The sequence below is a fragment of the Notechis scutatus genome, chromosome 7 (assembly GCF_049901735.1).
Source record: "Notechis scutatus isolate UNSWTSFEM ecotype Mainland chromosome 7, rNotScu1.2, whole genome shotgun sequence".
Classification (NCBI taxonomy): Eukaryota; Metazoa; Chordata; class Lepidosauria; order Squamata; family Elapidae; genus Notechis; species Notechis scutatus.
In genome coordinates, this window is record NC_142015.1 from 70,017 (window position 1) to 88,162 (window position 18,146).

General features: G+C 42.6%; 1 protein-coding gene across 2 annotated transcripts in view; it reads left to right on the top strand.

Annotated features, from left to right (window-relative positions):
• The window catches only part of TET3 (tet methylcytosine dioxygenase 3), a 64,964-nt gene that overhangs the window by 36,742 nt on the left and 10,076 nt on the right, over positions 1–18,146 (top strand). For both annotated transcript variants that reach the window (XM_087969835.1, XM_026684771.2), the window contains exons 3-9: positions 4,887–4,977; positions 7,206–7,299; positions 7,855–8,063; positions 11,622–11,772; positions 12,604–12,693; positions 14,888–15,025; positions 17,322–17,658. In XM_087969835.1, the coding sequence (XP_087825961.1) occupies positions 4,887–4,977; positions 7,206–7,299; positions 7,855–8,063; positions 11,622–11,772; positions 12,604–12,693; positions 14,888–15,025; positions 17,322–17,658 (1,110 nt within the window). The remainder of the gene's footprint in view (positions 1–4,886; positions 4,978–7,205; positions 7,300–7,854; positions 8,064–11,621; positions 11,773–12,603; positions 12,694–14,887; positions 15,026–17,321; positions 17,659–18,146) is intronic.

Below are 18,146 nucleotides of genomic sequence, written 5' to 3' on the forward strand. Positions count from 1 at the left end.
TAACACAACGACAGGTGAAATACCATTCACCAAGTGGCATGGCAGGAAACCTGACCTAAGTTACCTGCACACATTTGGTGCACCAGCATGGGTGCATATCCCTACACAACTCAGGCATAAAGGGCAACATAGAGCTAAACGATTTTTCTTCGTTGGTTACCAGGCAAACCATAGGGCATATAGATTTTGGGAGAAAGGCACATCTAAGGTGTTATGTAGTGCTAGTGCCCAATTTCTAGAGCACGTAGGATGGGAGAAGTTAGAACAGGATACCAATAAAGAAGTAATTATTGAATCCTATAGAAATCCCATTAGTTATCCCTGTAACTTTAAGAATAAAGTAAAGAGAGAAATACAGGAAGAAATAGAGCCCATAAAGGAAGAAATAGATCCAATAGCTGAGCAGGATGAGGAAGATGAACAGGTAGTAGTTCAAAAAAAGTCCTCCTGCAAGCCCTGTAATTCCCAGAAGAACTACACGAATATCTAGACCGCCTGATAGGTACCAGGCTAACACAGTGTGCCAGATTAATAAAGTTCCATGTACTGTAGATGAAATAAAAATGTATCCTACTAAGGATAAGGAAAGTTGGTATGCAGCAATGAATAAGGAACTGAACTCATTAAAGAATATGAAAGTATATGAGAATGCGAGATTACCTGTAGATATGAAGTCCATTGACTGCAAATGGATCTTTAAGGTAAAATCTGATAAAGATGGAAATATAATCCATAAGGCACGATTAGTAGCCCAAGGTTTTAGACAGAATGCCAATGACTATGATGAGGTGTTTGCACCTAGTCTTAAGGCAGCAACCTTGAGGGCAGCTTTAGTGTGGGCAGCTAGCAAAAAATATATAATTAACCACCTAGATGTGGAAACCGCTTACTTGCACGCCCATTAAGACACACTATATATATGAAAAAACCTGTTGGAATTAAAAGTGAAATAATAGATAATAATGATTGTTGGTTGTTAAAAAAAAGCCTCTATGATCTTAAACAATCAGGCTATGAATGGAACCAGTATATTGTAAAGGAACTAAACAATATAGGATTCAGAGCTGGGTTAGCCGATCCATGTCTATTTAAGAGGGAGACAAATGGGAAAATATCATTATTATTGTTGTTCACTGATGATATTGCATTGATTACTGAAACTAATGATGAGGCCAATAAAATAATAGCATCATTAGGAAAGAAAATAAAGATTAAGCAATTAGGGAGATAAAAAAATATCTCGGTTTAAATATACAGAAAACACAGAAGGGCTTTAAGATATCTCAGGAAGATAAGATATGCAAATTGCTAATAGATTATAAAATGGAGCTTTGTAAGCCGGCTAAGACTCCAATGAGTCAGGAGTTTAGCAACACTGATGCACAAAGCCTGGGGTTTGATAAGGTAATTTATCAATCATTAATAGGTAGTTTGTCTTATATTAGCAATTGGTCTAGACCAGACATATCGTACAGTGTGAATCAGTTAGCTCGTTTCAATTCTGCACCAAGTGAAAGACACTGGATTGCAGCTAAAAGAATATTAAGATATCTTAAAAAGACAATGAATTATTCATTGTATCTAGAGCCAAAAGGTGATCTAATTCTGAGTGCTTATGCTGATGCTAGTTTTGCATCAGAAAGAGACACAAGAAAGTCGACTTCAGGAACAGCCATAATGCTGGGTAAGACATTAATAGGTTGGAAGTCAATAAGACAACAGCATATAAGTTTGTCAACTATGGAGGCAGAATTCTCCTGTTTATCGCTATTATGTACAGAATTGATTATGTATAAGCAAATGATGAATGATATAGGCATAACTGTGAATTATCCTATAATTATACATGAAGATAATCAGGCAGCAATTCAAATGGCCACAAATATTGCAGTCAAAACTAGGAGCAAGCATACAGATTTAAGGTACCTAAACATTAGACAATCTGTGAGAAGTAAAATGATACAGCTGAAGTACTGCATGTCGGAGGACAATGTAGCTGATAATTTTACAAAAGCCCAAGGTGCCAGGAAGCACCAGGAGAGTTGTGAAAACTATGGGGTTAGATTGTAAAGGTATTATATATTTATATCACCCAAAAGGGGAGAATGGTAGCAGAGGATGGTTTCGATCCATCGAAAAAACAGCATCCTGCAGAGCAAAAATGGGAGTTGTGGCTCGGATTCCCAAAAGTGCTTTTTCAAAAGGCAAGTGGACTGTTTTGTTTTCCTTGAGGAACTTTTTTTCCTTCTTTGTCAAGACAAAAAACAGTCCAGTTGTCTTTTGAAATAGCTGTGACCTGGGTGGCTGAGAATCTCCGCAGACGTGGATCGGATTACTTTCTTGGTTCTAAACTTCATCTAGAAAGGAGGAGATGCTTCGCAGTTCAGTGTACACCAGCTGTGGAATGAGACCCGCAGAGTCCAGCATCTCTCAAGTGGCTTTTGAAGTTGCTGGCTGCACAATGTAAGGCTTTGGCTTCATCTCTTTCCCTGTCCAGACAGATCTGTCTTGGCATGGCAAATGCTGAAACCAGCCCTGGGGCTACTTTTCCAAATCAAGGACAGAATATGCTTTGTTTTCATTTCAGTTTTCAGTTCCTTTATTTTGGGAATAGGAAGTGAAAGAGGCAACCCTCCTTCCATTCCTGGCCTCAAGTCGAATTGGAAGAGCCAATTGTGAACTTTGAAACTCTGAGCAAGGCTCATTGAAGCTAACCGGCATTGAAGCTAATGATAGTGAATGGCAAGCAATTTAAATACGAGTTATGAGAAGGAAGAGGGAAGTACCCGAAGCCAGCTCAGTCCCTAATTGATATTCGGAGTAATTAACACTGGCACTATATCAGGAATGACAGGACTTGGCTGTTTTTCAGAGAATCTGGATTCTGGTGTTCTCTGGATCAAGCTGGGAAAGCTGCTAGTGCTTTGAACTCACCAAGGAAAGCCTTTCAGTAGGGAAATAATCCTTAGATCAATAAATCGGATTCTGAAATCAAGATTTGCTGGAAGGCAGTTTGTGTTAAGCTTGGAAGTTAAGTTCTTTTTTTTTGAAATGTGCCTGCACCCTCATCCCAGAAGTTCTTTTATCAAATTCAGAAGCACTCATTTCATAGTTCTTTGGCTGTGGTCCTTGGAGAGACCAGTCTGATGATGATGGAGAGGCCTTAGATCAGGGGTGGGCAAACTACGGCCCGCGGGCCACATCCGGCCCGTTGGTCTTTTTAATCCGGCCCGCCGAAGATTGGTACAGAATTAAGGTTTGATGTGAATGATTGCATTCATTTGATTTTGACTTGTAATGACAGGCATTTCGACACCAGGTGGTGGCCCGTCTGTCAAATTTTAAAAGTCAATGAGGCCCCCGAGCCAAAAAGTTTGCCCACCCCTGCCTTAGATGATTCTATGTAGCTAACTTCTTAAAAAGTATTTAAACTATTTTATCCTACTATTTAAAAATACTCTCTGGCTGGCTTCTCACAATACACTACGCTAAAATGGAATTGGGCAGTTTGTAATTTGGGGGGGAAGCTGACTATTATTTTAGCCCTCATGTTATCCTAGAATAGTCTGTTTGAACACCGCATGATAGATCAGCACAGCAATTATGTTTTATTTATCTGGGTTTAGGATGCTGTAAGAACCCACATAGCATCTCATCTGTTCTTCGTTGTGTTGAGATAAGGCTTGGTTACCTTAGGACCATGTTCTGGTTTAGGAACAGGGACTGCAGAAAAGTCTTCATTTTCAAGAACTAACATGGCATTTCTCCCCCTCCAAATCTAGTTCCCAGTCTGTTTAAGACTGTCATACGTCTGTTTTGGATAGGTTTATGGGGGGGCTGCATTGCTTTGTGGTCTCCCCATGAAGTGAAGGTAGTAGGGGGCTTAGAATGGGGAGGAGTGATCTGGTGGGTGGGGAGAGGGGGGCAACAGCGAGCTTAAGCTTAACCTTCTCTGGACTCTGTTTAAATGTATCTGACCTGGATATACCAGCTGTTTTTCTGAGCTGGGCTAGGTGACTGTTAACAGTACCATCCTTTGATCATCCTTTGATCTTAAAAAGCTATTAGAGTGAGGTATATTTTATGAACTGGAAGAAGCTCCTCATTCCAGAAGTGCTGCAGGAAAAGGAGAAGGATGTTTATTTAGGAAGACTGGTGTGTCTGTCTGTAGCTTTCTTGACTCCTTGGGCTGAAAGACAAACTTTTTTTCTCTCCTGTCAAGAGAATTTTGTCCTGGGGCAGGAAGAAAGCCAAGGTGAACCTCGTGTGGAAACACTGTAGAATGACAGCATCAGAAATCCTTCCCAAGCTCTGTGGGATGAATGGGGGCTGTTTGGGGGGGAGCTCATTTTGCAGCTACTCGTTCTCTGGGCCAAAGTGTGATTTCTGAGTTGTTCATCATACAGGCATTAGCGCTGTTTGGTCCTTACAGTGGCACTGTTCCAGATGTTTTTTTTTAATCTAAAATATTTTGCTTTAATCATCTTTTGTTGACCAGGGAGATTTTTTTAAACAATTGAACACTATCCAGTGCAGCAATTGACTGTCCAGTATTTACTTGGTTGAAAGTTGAAAGGAGGTAGTGAGTAAAGCGGCCATCAGAAAGTAGTTTCCCTTTACTGCGGAGGTTTCAGCTGCTCCTGAGAAAAGGTTGCAAGATTTACTTCTTTGGAATATCCCTTGTCTGCCAAACAGAAAAGGAAACGTGGAGAGACTCCTTTCACTGTTTATGCCAGGAAAAGAACCCAAGTTACAAAAGGCATTTAAAGTTTGCTCTGGGTGCTTGTTCAGTATTGGAACAGTCCCTCGAGTGACCTGTCATCAGTCAATGATTTTTGTCCACAAAAAGCGAATCAAGTAATTGCTTGTTCTTGCTTTTTCAACAGAACAAATAGTTGAAAAAGATGAGGGGCCATATTACACTCATCTGGGATCTGGACCAACTGTGGCATCCATTAGAGAACTTATGGAGGAACGGTAAGTCACGTAGGGATCCTGAAGAATTTGAAAAGAAAAAGTCTTCACTAGTCTATCAATTTTGCATACCCAGAAATGAAGCCAGGAATTTTTTAGCAGAATAAGGAGGCCTTCTCTTGACCTTGACAGAGAATGTGGATTATGAGGACAAGGATTGTATTTGCATTTTTAGCAGCTGCATCGGGCTGTTGGCTCATTTGAGTTTGTGATCCACCAACATAGTCACATCCATTCGTATATTTTGCTGTCCGCTTTCTCTTCCTGCATCCTATAATTATGACATTGGTTTTTCCTGCTGTACTGTAGGTTTTACATATTGAAATTTATCTTGCTGGATCCTCCTCCATCAATCATTGCAGCTTTTCCCCTGAATTTTAGCACTCTCTTCTAATGCATTTGCCCCCACTGCCACACACCATTTCTATGTCATCTGAAAATCTGATGGTTTGAAATATTTTCTAGTCCCTCTTGTAAAGATGGCCATGGAATGTACCTTTTAGCATTCCCCATATTTTAATGTGGAGCCCCTGATGTTCATTCATGTGCATTGTGCCCATCCATGAGTGTTCTATCCATCCACAGGTAGTGTTGTCCAGCTTCCTTTAGCGGGTTTTTTTGGTAGGATTTTATGCTTTGCTGAAATCAAGGTACACCATTTTGCTGAAATTCCCCATGTCAACTAAATTGGTTTGGTATGAAGCATTTCCTTCCATCCTGTCCACATAGCTGGAAAGGTTAGGGACTACTGCTCTAAAGCAGAATGTTGTATTGGGACTATGAATAGCCCCGGCCCTTTCTGCCGCCCTTAATCTGACCTTAGTCTGACTTACGGGCTACAATATGGATCCATTAAGGAATCTTGTCCAGGAGTCCTTGAGGCTTGCACTACAAAGGGAATGCAGGGATACACAGACATGGATTTAGAAAGGATGACTTCACAGAAAGAGTAGCAGGAGCTTGGAACCAACTTCCAGCAGAGGTAATGGATCAATGACCAGTAATTTAGTTTAAACATGCTGGGGATAAAACACATGTCTATCTCATCTGGCAAAAAAAAAAAAAAAAAAAAGATTTTTTTAAAAGGGAAAAATAATAAACAGAAAAACAAGCAAGCAAAAAACCCTCAAAAGCAATGGACCCCTAGGTCTTTTCCTGCCATTTCCACGTGTCTCTATTTCTCTGGATGGGTTTCTACTTTTGCAATTGACTCACACACACCTGGGTGCTCTGAGTCCTTCCCTTGCAGCTCAAAGGCAGGGCATTGCTGGGAGAGGCAGGCCGGAGGGAGGCTGGGGAAGAACCTCCAAGCACTGGAAGAGATCCCCCTTCACCATCCAGAGAAGGGAAGCCATATTCCATCTTTGCTTCCCTCCCAAGGATGAGGATTGTCCTCTTACCTGATCCTCCAAATCCTTTTTCCTGCTTGCCATAATGAATAAGTAATGAGTCAGAACAAGGGTGTTTAGCAAGTTGTGTGAATGCTAAAACCCAGCCAGCAAAAGGAGCAGAATAGTCCAAAGCAGCAGTTTCCTCAAGATCCATTGCAACACTTGCTCTGCCCCTTATTCATGTACACAGAGCCATACAATGCGCACACGAAAGAGGCCGCACTTACACTATTATGATTTTTCTTTTATTAAAGAAAACCTCTCTGCTAAACTGGAACTTGGAGAGCCAGTTTGGCCTAGTAGTTAAGGCATCAGGCTGGACACAGGAAGACTTGAGTTCTAGTACCATCTTAGGCCCAAAATCACCTGGATGACCCTGGGCCAGTCACTTTCTCTCAGCCCTGGAAAGGAGGTAATGGCAAACCACTTCTGAAAAACCTTTCCAAAACTGCAGGGACTTGTCCAGCCAGTCTCCAAGAAAGGGACATGATTGAACCAAAGGGGAAACAGTCTAAAACTTGCTTCTTATAATAGTTGAATATTAACACTTTCATAACTCTTACATTTAACTATTGATCATGATCATTAGAATTCAATTTGCATGAAACCATATTTATTTTAATTCAAGTTGATGTATTAAGATAAAAGAGATATGCTTCTTCCAGTAGAGTAGCTTTACTTTCTCCTAATTTTCATATTCTGCAAACTTTTTCATGCAATGTTTCTGTTTTATATTTTATGTATTATTAGTATTTTTCTAAAGTAAGTTTTAAAAAATGTTCTTGATCAGGTAGCCTCATCAATGTCAGTTGTGCTGATGTTCTGCTTTTTCCCCACCAGGTATGGCGAGAAGGGGAAAGCCATCAGAATTGAAAAGGTGCTCTATACCGGGAAGGAAGGAAAGAGCTCTCGCGGCTGCCCTATCGCAAAATGGGTCAGTGAGGAAAAATAGAAGCTGTCCTAGAGCAGGGCTTCTCAACTTTGGCCATTTGACTGCTGTGTGGACTGCTGGCTGGCGAATTCTGGGAGCTGAAGCCCACACACCTTCAAGTGGCCATGGTTGAGAAACTCTGTCCTAAAAAGTTGAAGTGAATTTTGACTGGCCCCTAAGCCCTGCAAATAATTGAAAGGAAAGGTGATAATGGGGTGTCTTTCAACTCTGATAGCTCAGAGTCCCCATGCTTAGAGAGGGTTAGGTTACTCGGCCATTTATCTTTTGCAAGAGTGCAGCCATGGAAGAAGTCCTAACCTTCAAGTCCTCTGGCTTGAGGCTTGTCTACCAAGCCAGCCTGGACTTCAGAATAGAGAGCAAGGCCCTATCCAGCCAAGTAGTCCCCTGTAGGAAGCCCAAACTTGGTCATGGCATGGCTTTGTCCAGTTGAGGCTGAGTCTTGCCAAGTTGCTTTGTCCAGGGAGGCAGTCCAGCCTGCCAAAGGAACAGAAGGGGAGTCCCTTTTTGGCCCTACCAACATCTTTGCTTGCCTTCCAGGTCATCAGGAGGCACAACGTGGAGGAGAAACTGCTGTGCCTGGTGAGACACCGTACTGGCCACCACTGCCAGAATGCCGTCATCATCATCTTGATCTTGGCTTGGGAGGGGATCCCTCGGTCCCTGGGGGACACCCTCTACCAGGAACTCACTGACACACTCACAAAATTTGGAAACCCTACCACTCGGCGATGTGGGCTGAATGATGAGTAAGTTTGTCTGACTCTTCCCTAAAAGCAGGAGAGGAAAGAGAAGAGGGGGAAGGCCCTCCCTTGGCTCCAAGGTGGGGTTGCCTTCCTGTAATGCCTTTGAACTTAGAAGCAAAATGGTTTGCTTTTGGCTTCCATGTTGTCTGTTGCAACAAAAGTAATGGTCTTGCAGCACAGAGACATTTACTAAAAGAGAACCTTTGGCTGATAAATGGGCTGGAATTTAGATGCCCTCCTGCTTTCTTTTCTTTCTTCATGCGAAATGGAGGCTTGCATTGGGTAGGTGATAACCAGCCTAGAGGGAGGCTGCTGTCTTGGAGGTTTAAAGACCACGTCAGGCGTTTTAATTTTTTATCATTGAATTCCTTCTGTTTCCTTCTTTGTTTTTTTAATTTTTCCTACTTTATTAGTCCTGTACAATGGACTCCTTTCTTCTCTTAAAAGATGACTGAGGATTATGTGTACAGAAGGATGAAGTACAGGCCCTTTTGCTAGGCTAGGATATGATCTTCAAACAGAATAATAATAAAACCCAGATGATACATAAAATGATGCTGCTAAATAAACAAAAAAGCTTTAAAAATAATAAAGAGTTTAACTGTAATTTACTTTCATTTCAAGTCAACTCCAACCTTGACTAAGAACTTTTCTGCCCTGCACCCTTAAGCTGCTTGACTTCTCAGTGGATGCTGGCTAGAAAAGCTAAGACGACCCGTTTAAAAAAAGGAAGGCTTCAGCCACCCAACAGCCCTGGGCTTGGCTGATGAAGATAGGATGTTCCTGTTATGGTACACAAAAGCCAACCGAGGTGAAGGGAAGGACGGTAGGGAAACCCATCCATTCCCCCTGAGCCAGCCCAGGCCAGATGGCCCAAGAGCTGAGCTGGATCCGGAAAAGTGGGCTCCCTTCCGTAAGGGCTGAGGGGACAAAGGGAGGATGGTGTTGTTGTGCACAGGGCGAGCCGGTTGTGCAGTTCAGCCCTCAGCTGAGCTCTGCCATGTAAGATTCCTGTCGGGCACAAGGAACCAGGACAGTTCTAGGAATGGGCTAAAGCAGGGGTCCCCAACCACCGGACCAACCAAGTCCTACCGGGCCGCTGGTTTGCTGGGCGCGCCATCTTTTTTTGATGAAAAAGTGCTTCCGGTGAGCTTTTCCGGGTAGAAAGCTCACCGGAAGCGCTGGGCGCCGCCATCTTTTTTGATGAAAAAGTGCTTCCGGTGAGCTTTCTACCTGGAAAAGCTCACCGGAAGCACTTTTTCATCAAAAAAAGATGGCGGCGCCCAGCTGATGCCGGTATCGGGCCGCGCCATAAAAAAGGTTGGGGATACTGGGCCACGGCATAAGAAAGGTTGGGGATCACTGGGCTAAAGCATAGAGCTGATCCCGTCTGTTACAAGAACCTCACCAGAGAGACGGCGTTCCCTTGGGAGCCAGGAGAGAAAGGCTCCCCTTGTCTGCTCTGTGCCATTTCTTCCCACCAAGGGATGCCAGGCTGGGATGCCTGCTTACTTCCCCCTCTCCTTTAGCCAGTAGTTCCACCCCAATTACATAGATCATCAAGAAACCTCTTCAATATGTCTTAGAAAGTTTCTACTGTTATAAATTTTTTTTAAAGGCAATAAAACATTTTTATTAAACTACAATATCAGTGCCTGCAAAGATGACTAGCATCATATAATTCATCCTTGATTAAACTAAAGCCATCCATGAATATAACCTCACGAATAAATTTCCATCACTTTATTCAGTTTATGGAATAAACAGAAAGAAATATTTGGAGCATCGCTAGTGCTCCCTGAAAAACGAACTTGGGTTAGAGCCACTATCGAGGCCTACCTTGTGATAATGAGGGCAAATTTCCCAACCCCTTATTGGATCTACATATTGCTGCCCCAACCTATACTTATTTTGGGTGACATGTGCCCTCTTGAGTAGAGGGGCTCAGAGAGCGTGCAGGAACATGTGGAACAATTTGTTCAACATTTATTGGACAAAGTTGCTCCAAATCATTTGGATTTGGACTTGAATCTTATCTGTTATCTGGAATCCGTTTCAAGGCCTGAGAAAGTGGACACGGTTTTTTTAGGACTCCGAGCTCAGCCACCTGCTCTTTACATCCATTCCTCTCCTAGCTTATTAAAGCAATCCAAGATACATAATGTGAGTGGATTCCAGCAGTGATGAACTATTCCTTGAATGAGGGAGTTGTTCCTTTATCTTTTAAAGAGGACTAAATTTGTTGTTATACTCTTTATTACAGTATGCCACCTAGAGTAAGTTCTTGTCAGATAAACAGCCATATAAATGTCATAAATAAATATATTGGGGTGCATCTCAAAGAAGTGAGTCTGGATAGCTATCAGCAATTAATCCAGCAAAAGAATAAAAATATTCAGAATAAATAGACAATCAGCAGATATAAACTCCCTCCCTCCCCAATCATTAACAGAAAGACAAAATATTTAATCAAAGTAATTCACAACAGACACCCTGAGCCACATCTTTAGGGTCCTGTAAAAAACCAATTTCTGATTTCTTCCTGTGTCTTACCAAGTGGCTCTCTTTAATAGACAGGACCCATAACGTGCTTCTCCTCTCCTGGATACGAGGTGCTTCCATAAATAACTTGATCCCATGCCAGTGAGAGCTCTATGGGTAACTATAAACTCTAGGTACCAACACTTTGAATTGAATCTGGAAGCACATTGGCAACCAGGGCAGCTTGAGAGCAGAAGTGTGGTCTACACAGACCGAGAGGGGCTCACAACTTGCACTGCTGCCTTTTCTACTAACTGCAGCTTCTGGATGGTCTTCAAGGGCAGCCCATATAGAAGCGCATTCCAAATAGTCCATTTGGACTCTTAAGTTTAATTAAGACATCCATGACTACAAGCAGAGACACCCAATCTCTGAATGGATGCAAGTTGGTGCATGAAGCAAAGCTGTGCAAAGCCTCTCCTGGTCAAAGTTGCCAGCTATTCTTTGCACTCCCAAAGTGCAAGGTTTCCGTTGGGGCAGTGCAACCCTATTCAGAACAACATAAAGGGTAGTCCTCACTTAACTACGCTAATTGGGATGGGATATAGATGGGGTCTCCCTAACTAACTTGCTCAAACTGAAGAAGCTGTTTGGATAAGCAGCGAAACATTTCAAACAAAAAAAAACCAGCTGTTGATCCAAACAGCTTCTTCAGTTTGAGCAAGTTAGTTAGGGAGACCCCATCCAGTTCCACCACTGAGCATTTTCATTGGCTGTGGCAGGACTTCTCCCTCACATCAACAGCAACTGTCTCTGGAGGAAGAAAACTAGTGTGACCCTGTGTCACTCATTCCTGACCCTGAAGCCAGTCCATAAGGACATCGTGATCATTAGTATCCAAAAGTTTAGTATCAGCACTACCTATATTGTGTCCATTGCGACGTAGCTGGCTGCCATTTGCTTAGGAAACTGCTGCTGCTGCTGCTGCTGCTGCTGTACTCTTGGTTCTCTGTCTGGGATAGGCAGCCTTTCTACAGACTTGATAACCTGTGATCCCCACTCCCTTTGGATTCATTGCAGCCGGACCTGTGCATGTCAAGGCAAGGATCCCAACACCTGTGGTGCTTCCTTCTCCTTTGGCTGCTCTTGGAGCATGTATTTCAATGGGTGCAAATATGCACGAAGCAAAACACCCAGGAAATTCAGATTACAGGGAGACAATCCCAAGGAGGTTAGTGTCCTGGACTTTCTTGTTCTAGAGGGATTTATTATTGGAATCTCCCAGTTTAACAGATGGGAGAGTGAAGGGCAGTGGTTTTGAGGAGGGGCTTTCCCTGGTTTCTTGAGGAGGGGCTAGACTGGTTTCTTGCTTTCCCGAGAATCAATTACCATACAAGGTTTCAGTTCTAGTCATGGAAGAAACCTACATTTTCAGACAAAAAGAAACCACGTTATCTAATGCGACTTAAGGCTGCAGAATGGATTTTTTTAAAGACTGTATTCTCAGTTGATCCATCCTGTGGCGATGTTTGGGCAGAGGTTTCTTCTAGAGCGAACTGCTTTGAAAACCACATTTTCCTACCAATAAAAGTACCTCTGGAAAGAAGTTGGGGCGTTTTATATAATAGGAAATAATGAAGGATTGACTGCCTGCCTTTTAAAAAAGATTTTGTATTTCATTATTTTTTACAAATGACTCAAGGTAGAGAACCTATGTAATCCTCCTCCCTCCTCTTAATCTCATTCAGTTTTTTTGATTTCCAAATTCTGCTGGATGTAGAAAGAGTTATATGCATAGCTCATAGCTGTGCAACATGTGCCTCAAACCATGGGTTGGGAAGATGTGATTGTATTCATGTTCATTTGCTCTGCCTGAAGAAAGGAAGGGGGTTGCTCTGAGGAAAGGCAGTTGTTTTGCAGAAAAACTGTTCAAGTTTAGTTAGCAGACTTATTTCCAAAGGAACTTGGGGTAGAGAGAGGAAGTATTTCTAGGAGTTGCTACTGACGGCATCAGGCTCACTAGAGACACTAAGGAGCTAATCTTGATCTTTTCTCCTTCCAGGAAGAAGTTCTCAGAAAAAGCTTCCAGGACTTAGCTACGGAGGTTGCACCACTTTATAAAAGACTGGCACCCCAGGCCTATCAAAACCAGGTGCCTAGCTGACTTTTCCTTGATTGATTGGGGTTTTGATAAACATCTACTGCACCTACAAAAGATCTGTAACAGGCAAAACATGGAATGCAGTAACTGAAATTCTGAAAGGCTGTACAAGTAAAGTCATGTGACTCCTAGGAAAAGGGTTGCAGTCCCCAAATCTCGCAGGAAGAGCTCCATCACAGAGTTTGCTTTTTCGTGTGGAAGTTGCTATTCCCTTTTGCTACAGTGAGGCAAAACTGCTCTCTTTGGCCTTTGGGAGATGCAGTTTTCTGTTTACCAGTTTGTTGTCTTCTTGTAAGAAAGCTGGTTTGCAACAAGCTGGAATAGACCTTTCTTGCAAGTCAGTTTGAGTGCCTCCTGCATGGGTTCGCCTGTTCAGAAAGTATGCAGGTATCAATGAGTCTCACTTGCTTGGAAAGAGAATAAAAGCAAGGTTGTTCCTGATCCACTTGCCTATAAGGGGTGGGTTTGTACATTGTACTTAGCCATGATGCAGTTTGTGCTTGTGACTGGTGAATCCTGCCATTGTGATAGGTGTGAGTCTCTGAGTTGCCCTTCCTCCTGAATTCCCCATCTCCCTTGATGATGATAGGAGGAAAGTCCAGAATCACTTTATTGTCACTTTGAATGTACTAATTGGCATACATTAAAATGAAATTTCATTGTCTACATTATCAAAGGATCACCACCTCCAATATACACTTCATAAACATGACAGAATAAATAAATACAGAATTATGCATATAACCACATATATGACACAAAGAAACAACACAGTCTAGTTCAGATGTATACATGTACATGGCGAGAAAAACCAATCTTGTGAGTTTACCAGACGGATGACCTAGGGAATAAAACTGTTACAGAATCTGGTAGTCCTGCTAGAAATACTTTGAAACCTCCTCCCAGAGGGGAGCAACAAAAACAGACTGTGAAGTGGGTGTTTGGAGTCTCTAACAAGGCTTTAAGCGCTAAGCACAAAGTGCTTATAAGCAGCATCCTGAACAACGGGAAGCGAGCTTCCTATAATCTTCTCCGCTGTCCTCACCACTTTCTGTAGGGACTTTTTATCTGAGGCTCTGCCGCCACCAAACCAAACAGGGATGCATTTTGTTAAAACGCTCTCAATCGTGCCTCTGTAAAAAGTGGCCATGATGAAGGAGAAAGATGTGCTCTCCTCATCCAACTCAGGAAATGCAGACACTGAATACTGAGCGGAGTATGACTCTGCGGCTGCTTCTAAAATCTACAATGATCTCCTTTGTTTTATTAACATTTAGAACCAGGTTATTTTTATTGCACCTCTTCCCTATAAGCATCTTCATTGTTGCCTTGGATAAGACCCACCACTGCCTTGTCATCCATACAATTCACAATATGATTCGTAGTAGATTTGGCACAGCAGTCCTGGGTCATCAAGGTGGACAGTAGCGGACTCAAGCCTTGAGGGGAACCCATACTCAAGGAAAAGGTGTTGGAAACTTTTCTTCCAACTCACACAACTGCTTAAGAACTCACCCAGGGATGTTATCAGGACCCGCAGCTTTTTGAGTATTGTCTTCCTGCAGGACCTTCCAAGCAGCAGTTGTATCAAACCTGAGCACCTGTTCATCAGGAAAGGGAACAGCCTTCCTTGCTGGAACGTTGTTTGTGGCCTCAAACTATCCAAAAAACATTTAGCTTGTTTAGAAAATCAGCGTCATCCTTACATGTCAGGGAAGCTGCCTTATAGTTAGTAATAACCCAAACGCCTTGCCACATACGTCTCGGGTCCATAGGATCTTGAAAGAAATGGTGTACTTTCTGACTACAGGCCCACTTTGCTGTTTTCATAACACATCTCAAATCAGCTCTTGCTATTCTAAGTGCTACCACATCTCCTGATTTGAAAGTGTTTCTCACCTTCAACATTGCATGGACATCCTGAGACAGCCAAGGTTTCTCATTTGCTCGCATAACAATAGTTAGGGCCATTATAAAATAAAATATTGGAGTTATCGATGGACCAGATCATAGGCCTTCCAGATAACATGAAATTTGACCTAAAACTACAATTGTGACAGGAGTGGGGAGAACTGGCTGAGGGGGACAGATAGTCAGACACAGTTGCTTTATCTTTTTTCACATTAAGGCCATAATGTGAAACATGATGCAATAACACAAATTGCTTTTCTTTCCTTTTGATTAGGTTGCTAATGAGGATGTAGCAATAGATTGCCGACTTGGGCTGAAAGAGGGGCGGCCTTTCTCTGGAGTGACAGCATGCATGGATTTCTGTGCTCATGCACACAAGGACCAGCACAACCTTTACAATGGGTGCACGGTGGTAAGGGGTGCTTTCCTTGGTCTTCAGTTCTGCCTGTGAAATATTCCAGAAGGGCCAAAAGCTTGTTAGACTGTCTCAGGAAAGGCAATGAGCCTTAAAGATCGAAAAATAAAGCTTTCACAAACTCCTTCTCCTTCCAATTCAAGCCTTTGAAATATTTGATAACATGGATTCTAGTCTATGGATACTTCTGCCATAATTACTCTTCACTGCTATTTTCTAGTAAAAAATATAAATTTCACCCTTTGCATTTGAAAAATCACTTTACTCCACCTAGTTAGAATTCGTTTATACAAAATTGAAGGGTGGCCTTATCCAACTAGGCTCAATTGATGTTCTGTGTGGTAGACAGTAGAAGAAAAATTCTAAGAAACTTTTGGGAAATGCCATTAAACCAGGTATGTTGAGAGTGCAGACACAGCTTGAATTAATGTCAATTAAGGTTGGTTGTATTAGACTGAAGACATCCCTCTGAGGGTGAAAGATAGGGAGCTTTGCAACTGAACCCGAAATCAGTCACTATCACCCTGTGGTCTCTGGTGGGAAGCTGAACTGGAGCAATTCTAAATATGGCCAATGGTCACTTTGACACACGTCAAAATATAAGAGGCATGTGGCATCTCCCAGAACTCTGAACTTTGAAAATGCTGATTTGGAAACGTGAGAGCTGAAATGCAGCTGAAGGCACTGAGGCCATAGACATTAGGTGACACTACATTTTCAGTTGCTTTTGCTACGAGGGACTAACAAGATTATAATTCTCAAAGTTCATAATGTGCAAGTTGATATGATACAAGCCATTAATCTACTCAAAAAGGTTAGAGTAGAACAACTGACAGCATGATTGCAAAAGTCCTAGAAACGTTAATGAATTAGAGAAGCCTTTTAGATATGAATGGCTCTCTATCACATCTTTCCATCTTCCCATGGATGAGCTGGACTTGCCAAAATCTTTTAGTTCTTTCTCATAGGAAGAACTAAAAGATTTTGTTTTCCAGGTTACCTGCCAATCCTGTTCGCTGTCAGTTGTACTTCCTCCATGACCAATTTAAAGTATGGTGCTCAGAATTCCCAAGTGTGATCTAATCGGAACAGAGTAGACTGGAACCATGATTGTACTTCTTGTGATTTGGATTAAATGCTTCTGTCAGTGCAACCCACAAGTTTGATAGATATATTTTTTTTGCTGCTGTATCAAACGGCTTGCTTATATTCAGAGGGCGACCGTTGAATATATCCTCATTAGTAGTGTCACCAAGCCAGGTTTTCTCAGTTCTGAACAAGTGGTTTTTCCTACCAGGCATTTCCATTGGTCTCTATCTGGAAATAAAATTATTTCAATGAGATCTGCAGTTATAAAAGTTTTAAAAGCATCTGCAAGGAGGAATTCATATTGAATCATCAGAAAAAATATTCCTTTCCTTCAACTTCAGTGACTGCAATAATATTCTACTCATCAATTTCTCCCATCGTGCCAGTTTTGTTACACACCATCAATTTATATTAGAAATCTCTGGTTTCAAGAAAAAAAGAAGCTATTTCTTGATCAGCCACATTTTCATTCTCAGCAGAATTGTTACTTGTCCCTTTGGCCAGGATATAAAAAAAGGCAGGCTTTTTGTAGGCAATATGTGGATTTCTGCTGCCACACTATGACTCCCCACACTTGGTTGTTTTTTCCTCCCTCTCGGCAATCTTTATGCAGTTTGTTTCTTTTCCTTTTTCCACAAGAGCATGCTCTTGATTTGAGTCAGTAGAAAGGTAGACAAACGAGAAGGAAATCTTCTCCCCAAAACAAGACCAAAATGTTGATTTTTCCCTTTGCAGTAGTGGTAGGATTCCAGCAGTGCCAAGCAGAGGAAGCCCAGATTGCTGGAGCAAGAGAACCCATTTCCTTTTTTCTTCCTCGCGGTTCTTTTGTAGAAAATGTGTTTGTAAGCATGAGTACCTCCAGGAGTTTTGATTTCTGCTAGCAGGACCTGACTGATGTGCATTCATGGGACTTGGGGGTGTGCACATGAGAAGCAACTCCTGCAACTTTCTCCATGCTTGGCCAGAGCCCAGGATGTGGCTGTCAGGCATTTTTGGACTATGCAGAGGACCTTTTTAGATCGGCCCTCTCCAGCTGGATGCTCTTCACAGGTCATAGCTACACCTTCCTTGCTCCTCCAGCCAAAGGGGTTGCTGCAGTGCTGGCTGGACATGACAAGCAAGAGCTGAGGCTTGGGAAAGCGGTTGCAGTATTTTTGTATGTTGGAATTTCATGCATGGGTGACTGTTTTGCTTGCCTTTCCAGGTGTGCACCTTGACAAAAGAAGACAATCGCACTCCTGGGAAAATCCCGGAAGATGAGCAACTGCACGTTCTTCCCTTGTACAAAATGTCCACTACAGATGAGTTTGGCAGCGAGGAGAATCAAGCTGCAAAAATGGGCAGCGGGGCCATCCAGGTCCTCACCTCCTTCCCCAGAGAGGTGAGAAAGCTTCCTGAACCAGCAAAGTCTTGCAGGCAGAGGCAGCTGGAAGCCCGGAAAGCGGCTGCTGAAAAAAAGAAAATGCAGAAAGAGAAACTGATTACACCTGAAAAAATCAAGCAGGACGTCCTTGAGCTCCCGACTCTCCAACCGAATACAGGTAAGGGCAACAGAGGTTTTGTAACGGCCAGCCTTGGTAGCTGCAGAAAGGTTCAGCAAGCCAAGAAGGAAGCCTGGTCACAGGTCTGGTGGAGGGAGTCAGATGGATTCCTAGCAACAGGGTACTCCCAGGGAAGACATCTCTGGTGTCGTCCCAACACTTGAATGACTCACACCAAGGCTTCTGTACCGGCAGCTCTTGCTTTCCATACAAGTACGGTTGGTGGCGCTCAGGTTTGTTTGGGTGATTGGCTTAATAAGGAATGGTAGTCTGCTCCTTGTCATTGATTATCTTTTAGTTTCCTAGTGGCTGCGTTCCTGCTTCTGAAGAATGTAGGATGGTCAGATGGAAGGACACAGCTGAGAACGGGCCTCAAATTTGGCAGTCTCTTTCTGCTCCTCCTGCATGAAGGGGGACCAATTCAAGAGAGCCATGACACCCTCCCTTCCTGATTCAGTTAACTTACAGAGGCTGGAGGTTGCCTTCCC